The following is a 7610-nucleotide window of genomic DNA, read 5'->3' on the forward strand; positions in this document are numbered from 1 at the left end:
AGGCCTCTCTCTGGAACTTGAACCCCTCTGACCCTGGAAACAACCCAAAGCAGGCCCAGCCTGCCATGTTCCTTTGTTGGGGCACAGAGGGAATGGAATCTTACCGATAAGGTGAGAAGAGCTTGAGAGAATACCAAGGACGGGCCCACCCTTCTCCCTCCTCCCTCCAAACACCTCAGGCTAAAAGGGGAGGGAAAAAAAAGAGCACCAACAAAGAGTTTAAGACAGCAATTCCCAGCTTTTTCAAATATGAAGCATTTTTTAACCAATCCTTTTTTTAATTCTTAAATTCTTGACATTACAGAACTAAACTGAAATTTATTAACATTCCACTCTTACATTTCTTATCGACAAACAGAAATAAAATTCATGAGCCAAAAAACCCAAAACAAAACTAAAAACAGGGAAAAGCTTATAAAACTAAATATGGATCCCAGCATTAACAGCTGAACAAAGAATGTGATTTTTAAATTCTTAGCGGATGATAAAGTTGTGTAGAAACTGAACACTTACAAATTATTTAAAACCTGGAATCACTGACCAGAAATTACACAGTTGGATCATGGGAAAACAGCAGAAAGGGGTTACTGAGGGAACCTACACTGTTCTAGCTGCACCCCATGCCCTTCTCAGAGGAAAGCCTGGCATTGATTAGATACTGGGCCAGACTAATACTGGCAGCAGAGCCAGTGATAGTAACCTGCCTACCAGAGGAGCCTTCCACTGGGTTGGCAATTTTGATCTGGGCCCCGGACATCTGGCGGATCTCATTAATGTTGGCGCCTTGGCGCCCGATTATGCAGCCAATTAAGTTATTTGGAATGGTGAGTTCATGGGTGGTTTGAGTAGATGCATCCAAACTTGCCCAATAGCCTTTCACCTCTGGAGAGCTGGAGTCAATTCCGGCGAATCCGGTCCCGCCGTGCATCATGGCAAAGTGAGACTGTTGTCTTGCCACCTGGTTCAGCTTGGCCAGATCGAGCGGAGAAATGGTGTGTTGTCCTTGAATCGAGTAGGCATCTAGAGGTGGTCCCTCCAGGTCATGGGTGGCATGGGGGTAGCCCGCAGCGTCGCTGCACCGATCTTGGCCGCCCGCGCAGATGACTGGGGAGCTGGCCGGCATGGGCTGGTACGGAATGGTCATGACTCTCCCTTGCGGAGACTGGGAGAGCGTCTCCAGCATGACCAGGCAGATCTGCTTGACACACTCGGTGACAGACTGCGGCACGCCAGCGATGGTGATGGCCCGCTCGGTGGAGTTGGGCAGCATATCCCCCGCCACCTGGACCTGCGCCCCCGTACTCTCGCGGATCTCTTTGATCTTACACCCGCCTTTCCCAATCAGGGAGCCGCACTGGGTGGCCGGCACCACCAGCCTCAGGGTGACCGGGGGCCTGCTGGCCGCGGTGCTGTTGGTCATGGAGCTGTTGATATCTTCCTCCAGCTTGTCGATGATCATAGCGAAAGCCTTAAAGATGGCATTGGTGGGGCCGGTCAGAGTGATGATTCTCTCCGGACAATTCCCCTCCGAGATGTTGATCCGCGCGCCACTCTCCTCGCGGATCCTCTTAACCGACTCCCCTTTCTTCCCAATGATGCTTCCTACTTCCTTTCCGTGCATAAGAAGCCGAATGGTGAGAGTCACATTTAGTCCACTTTCAGTCACACCGGCATCCATGGCGAGCGGCGGGCGGCGTTCGGGGCAGTTGGGCTCGTTACGTGGTCAAGTCTTTGGCGGCTGGCGGGGGGAGGGGAGGTGTAGGCCCAAAACTGCCGGCGCAAGGCGAGCGAGGGCCGCGGGAGCGAGCGGGAGCGAGCGGGAGCGGGCGGGAGGCCGCAGCGTAGTCGCAGGGGCGGGCGGCGGCGGCGGAGGGGGCGAGCGGGGCCGGGAGCGGCGGGCGGGCGGGTGGGCGAGGGCGCGGCGGTGGCGACTCCGGCGGCAGCCTCGGCGGTCTGGGCGGGGCGGGAAGCCCGCTTTCAACCCCGCGTACCCTCTGACCCCGGAAGTGCTTGCTGCGCAGGACCCCTTGAAAAAAAATGAGGACCCGTCTTTTTTAGGTCACAAGATTGCGCCAACCCTCACATGGTCCTTAAAAAAAAAACCTTCTGACACTGCAGTAGTGAAAATGAAGCGCAGGATGGGCGGAAGCTGTGAGTCCGGCAAAGTTTTAAAATTATTACGTATTTTATTAACTCTAACGGCACTGGCGGGTGACTGAAAATACTAGTGTTGTGTATGGGGAATAGACATTATTTTCCTGCCCTACATGAGGGGCTCGTGCGCGGAACGACACGGGCAACCAAGGCGGAAACTGCAGGCACAAGCCGGGACGCCGCGGGTTTAAAACGTGCGCGTGAGGTGACTAGAGCGCGTGCGCGAGGGTGTGGGGGGATGGGGGGGCAGCCGCCGTCTTCCGGGGGGGAGGGGCGGCAAGGCGAGGCCTGCGGAGCGGGTGCGCGCGGGCGGGCACGTGGGGCCCTTTCGTCCCGGGCGTCCGGGCGCCCTGCATCGACCCCACCCCGGCTCCTGCTCCCTGGCAGCGGCCGGTGGGCAGAAAGACCGAAACCCACTCAGGGCCGCCTCCCGAATCGCGGCTCTGCTGTTTGTGGGGCGTGCTACAAACGTGGTCCTAAAAAGAATGGCGTCCATTTACATAATGCTTTGTTTGCGTTTCGCAAGTTTCTTTCCGTTAAAGCCACAGAAACCCCACCTCCTGCCCTTGTGTCGTTTCCACCACGGCACCCTTTTCCGACATTAGAAACAATAGCGTGCGCCTGTGGAGGCTTCGTTTGTTCAGGGGCTGCTGGCCAAGGCTTTAGGACGTTTCTGCGGCTTTCCCCGCGTGGCCTGGGCTTCCGCGGCTGCCTTTCGGGCCCATGGGCGCAGCCACCGCGCCAGCCTGTCTGGGGGCGGCCGCGTCAGGGCCCGCCATCTTGGAAGGCCTTTTCTGCCGGTTCCTCCCGCTGAGGAAGTGTCGCTCAAGACGCTGTCCTACGAGTTGTGATTTCTGCCCTTTCCCTTTCTTCCTCGGGCTAAGCCAGACCAGAAAGGGCCTCGTATGCAACGTGCTTCGGAATCCCTCAGGGAAAGCGGCTAACGTGGCGCTACTCCGCCTCCCCTGTTCCTTATCCGTGGGGCGGCCGCCATGTTTTTTGAACACAAAATGGCGACACGTGGCAAGCATTCGTCGCCAACGAGAAATTGGGGTCGGCCCGAAAGCTCTAGAATGCACCCCCCTTCCTCCCCGGGGCCTTTCCCGCTCTGCGAGTTTTATGACCTAAAAAAACCCCACAGCCTGGTCTGAAGGTCGGAGGCCTAATTTTAACGCGTTTTCCTGCCTTTAATTTGAAACGGGAACGCGAGTAACTGTAAAATGTGGGCACAATATTTAACCTCTCGCCTTTTTAAAGCTTAATAATGGACAATAGGGGGTAGTATCAAGGGGTAGTTTGGGTCCCCACAGTACCAAAGCATTTAGAAACCTCTGCTTAATTTAAGGAATGAGATAAATTACTGCTTTTCTAGACTTCCTAGCATGGGCTGTTGTGCTGGAGAGAACGAGACCTACGAAGAGACTAGAATGCTTCTGACTTTTTCATAGGACAGTTGGCCGGTGAATCTTATTAATAGTTTACCACAATTAAGTGTTCACTTTTGGTCTAGAAGGGACAGGCGTTTATTGTGCATTGGCCAGTGCCAGCACATCCGATGGCAAGGCATTTCACCGTATTCTATCTGTAATTTTTACCATGGTCCTCTGAGGTAGGTGTTCTTATCTCTCTCTCTCTCTCTCTCTCTCTCTTAAACAGAGGAAGACACTTAAACATAAAGATGAAGTGCTTAATTCAAGGTCACACAATGTCGGGAATGGACCTCCAGATTTCCTTACTGGTGAGCACATTTTCCAGAGTTTTCCGTAAATCAGGGTTTTGGAATTTAAATACTATTTAAAATGTTTAGGTGAGCTTGTCATTTAAATGAACCCTTCAGGTAATCTTTTGTTGTGTAGTCAGCCCCTTTTTGTATCTGGCGGCTCCCAGCTTTTCCTGATAAGAGCTACACCTGTAACGGGCGGGCGGGCTGAAATGCTGTCTTACGCAGTGTCTGGTGAGGATAGGGAGGGGGAAGTGATTGAGCCCGCCCAGAGGCTCAGGTATCTGTCGGTCTGGCCTTGTCTGTGGCACATTTAAGTCTACCTGCCTCTGGGGGAGCAAACGGTTTTTTGTATGACTCCCTTGCTTCCCTCAGCTCCCCATGGGCTTGAGTCTTGCCTCCCCCACCCCAGCACCCCAACCAGGTAAAAATAAATTCGCTCTGGCACCAAGCCTCCATTTCTCTGCAGCGATTGACAGAGCATGACAGAGTGTTAGGTCAGTCTGTGGACTCTTCAGTTCAATGCAACACATAGCTAGTGGGCCAAGCAACAAACTGGTGCCTGAGCAGGGCTCTGATTGTGTGGATATGAGAGACAAAGAGAAAGGCTTTTTGCCCTTAACTTACGTTCAGATATATTTTCCAAAGTGGTTTCATGTTAGTTTATATAACTCTACAAACACATTTAATAGGTACATAACAGCAACGATGACAGTTATAGCACTAGGTGCTTACTGTGTGCTGGGCATTGTTCTAAGCTTTGTTTTATGTATTCAGTGTCTCACATTTTTAAAAACCACTATAAGAAACAAATTTTACATTATGACAAGACATGCATACACACATAACAAAATTTTTGCAAAACAATACATGTTACTACATGCAGTATATATACTTGGGTAATTTCTATTCTTTATATATAAAAAGGACACATTATAAAGTGATTAAAAACCCATTAATAAGTTGTGACCGCTTATACACATTTAATCCTCACAAAACCTCCTGAAATGGGTGGTGATATTAGGTCAGTTTTACAGAGGTACAGATTAGTGAAGGAATTTATCCAAGGTCACATAGCTATTAAGTGGCAAAGCAAGGATTTGAATTTAGGCAATCTGAGTCCAGAGACTCCATTCTTAACCACTAAACTGGATGTGGTCTCTGCAGAGTCCTGTCTCATAGGGAGACAGAATAGATGAGGGAATTAAAAATATTACCAAGTGTTAGAAACTCGGGTGACAACAAAAGGACTAAATTGCATATAATAAAGGAATGTTCAAACAAAGCCTTCTTCTGGTCTTGTAAATCTAACTTATTCCTCTTCCCTAGAGAAAATTTTATCCATCAAGTCTTTCTTCCCAAGACTACCTACTGAAATATTTCCATAATTTCCTGTTATGTACTCCTGGGACTTAGTGCACCTCCTCAGTGAAGCCTTCCGTTTCCCAGCTTCCCCAGCTCTTAGCCTCCCTCCTTCCCCCAGAGTCTTACAGTTTCTCCCTTCGGTAGCCCACGTTTGGCCGTTGGTTAAATTGTAATGTGTCTTGGGGTTGGTAACATGTCATACAGACACCTTGGGTGATGCTGTGATCTGGCAAAGAGGTCACTAGACCTTGGAATCTGAGGCTCTGGGCCCTAGTCCTAGCTCTACCCCTGTCTAGCTCTGAGACTTCTACAACTCATCTGTCAGGGTTTCAGTTCTCCCTTCTATAAAGCAAGAGATTAAATGATCTCTAAGGGTCCTTCTACTTATGTCCAGGGAGTGATGATATTTGATGACTTTGGTTATTTTTCCTTGGTGGGGGGCGGGAGGTTTATGTAAATATTTTCTGCACTTTTGGTAAAATCTCCACTCCCTTCCTCAGACCTGCATTATCTTGTGGATACCTGAGTGAATTCCACACCACCCATTTTATAGATGAAGCCACTGAGACATGGAGCAACTGACTGAGTAGTCACTGCCCCACCCCTGCCTGGAGCCTCACATATGACTCATCTCCTCTCAGTGACCGCAGGTTGGTTGAGGGATTTAACAAGGCTAAGAAGGTGAGTCAGGTTTAGACTTTGGAAGTTGAACCACAGGATTTATGCTACATACAGAGGAATGGTTGTTGCTTCCTCTTATGTTAAGTTGGTATGTTACGTAAAACCTTTCAAAGTGCTTTCACGTTACTTGTTTAATCATCACAGACAACTTTGCCAGTGGGGTCTTATGCCCATTTTACAGAAGAGCCATTTTTGGATTAGAGGAGTGAAGTGACTTGCCCAAGGTTGCACAGCCTGTTAGAACCTGAGCTGAGACTGTTTACTCCTAGTTATGGGTTACACCTTTCCATGGCTTTTGATGCTTGTGATATGGACTTTGATGTGTGGGATAGCTTTACCTTAAACTCAAAAGGCTTTCTAGCCAGTCATTATTTTTCTGTCCCCAGACAGCCAATGCATTTACCTTAAGTTCCTAACTCTTGTTTTAGAAAATCTTTTCCCTCTTTTCCCTGATGTTTACATTTATGGGTTTGGAAGGGGTGGGAAGGATTCCTCAATAAGACTCTTAACGTTCTCTGGGGGCAGGGACCACATTTATTTTCTCTAACCTACCTGGTTCAGCAAGCATACTATGGTTATTTAATTTTTTTATTTTTAATTTTTCTTTATTTTTTGAGACAAGGTCTCGCTCTGTCACCCAGGCTAGAGTGTAGTGGCTCCATCATAGCTCACTGCCACCTCTATCCCCCAGGCTCAAGCAATCCTCCCACCTCAGCCTCCTCAGTAACTGGGACTACAGGTGTGTGCCCACCATGCCGGCTGATTTTTAAATTAAATTAATTTATGTGTTTATTTATTTTTGAGACAGAGTTTCACTCTTGTTGCCCAGGATGGAGTGCAGTGGCGCGATCCTGGCTCACCGCAACCACTGCCTCCCTGGTTCAAGCGATTCTCCTGCCTCAGCCTCTTGAGTAGCTGGGATTACAGGCATGTGCCACCACGCCCTGCTGACTGTGTATTTTTAGTAGAGAGGTTTCTCCATGTTGGTCAGGTTGACCTCGAACTCCTGACCTCGGGTGATCTGCCTGCCCCGGCCTCCCGAAGTTCTGGGATTATAGGTGTGAGCCACCGCGCCTGGCCTGATTTTTTTATTTTTAGTAGAGATGAGGTCTTGCTATGTTGCTCAGGTTGGTTTTGAATTCCTGAGCTCAAGTGATTCTTCTGCCTCAGCCTTGCAAAGTCCTGGGATTTCTGGTGTGAGTCACCATGCCTGGCCTATAGCTATTTAAAGTTGCCGTACTGGCCACTGTGGATGAGGTGGTGAGGTGGGTAGACCATCTGAGGTCAGGAGTTTGAGACCAGCCTGACCAACATGGCAAAACTGTGTCTCTACTAAAAATACACACACACACACAAATTAGCTGGGCGTGATGGTGTGTGCCTGTAATCCGAGCTACTCGGGAGGCTGAGGCATGTGAATGTGAACCTGGGAGGCAGAGGTTGCAGTGAGCTGAGATGGTGTCACTGTACGCCAGCCTGGGTGACAGAGTGAGACTCTGTCTCAAAAAAAAAATAAAAAATTGCCCTACTAACATGTAGCTTTTTTTTTGTTTTAAGTGGTTTCTTTTTCTCTCTCTTTTAAGATTTATCTTTTTTTTTTTTTTTTTTTGAGACGGAGTCTCGCTCTGTCACCCAGGCTGGAGTGCAGTGGCGCGATCTCGGCTCACTGCAAGCTCCGCCTCCCGGGTTC

General features: G+C 49.4%; 1 protein-coding gene across 3 annotated transcripts; it reads right to left on the reverse strand.

Annotated features, from left to right (window-relative positions):
• Positions 1-257: 257 nt before the first annotated feature.
• Positions 258-2589, reverse strand: PCBP1 (poly(rC) binding protein 1). Of its 3 annotated transcripts, XM_055242532.1 has the most exons (3): positions 2579-2589; positions 1175-1679; positions 258-1018 (listed from the first exon to the last, which is right to left on the reverse strand). In XM_055242532.1, the coding sequence occupies exons 2-3, from the start codon at positions 1676-1678 to the stop codon at positions 608-610; spliced, it is 915 nt and encodes a 304-aa protein (XP_055098507.1). In that variant the 5' UTR covers position 1679; positions 2579-2589; the 3' UTR covers positions 258-607. The 3 variants fall into 3 exon arrangements, with proteins under 3 accessions (XP_055098507.1, XP_055098506.1, XP_055098505.1); XM_055242531.1 differs by having other exon boundaries at positions 258-1679; XM_055242530.2 differs by lacking the exon at positions 2579-2589 and having other exon boundaries at positions 258-2103.
• Between the last annotated feature and the right edge of the window lie 5021 nt (positions 2590-7610).

This window comes from Symphalangus syndactylus, chromosome 14, assembly GCF_028878055.3.
Source record: "Symphalangus syndactylus isolate Jambi chromosome 14, NHGRI_mSymSyn1-v2.1_pri, whole genome shotgun sequence".
Taxonomy (NCBI): Eukaryota; Metazoa; Chordata; class Mammalia; order Primates; family Hylobatidae; genus Symphalangus; species Symphalangus syndactylus.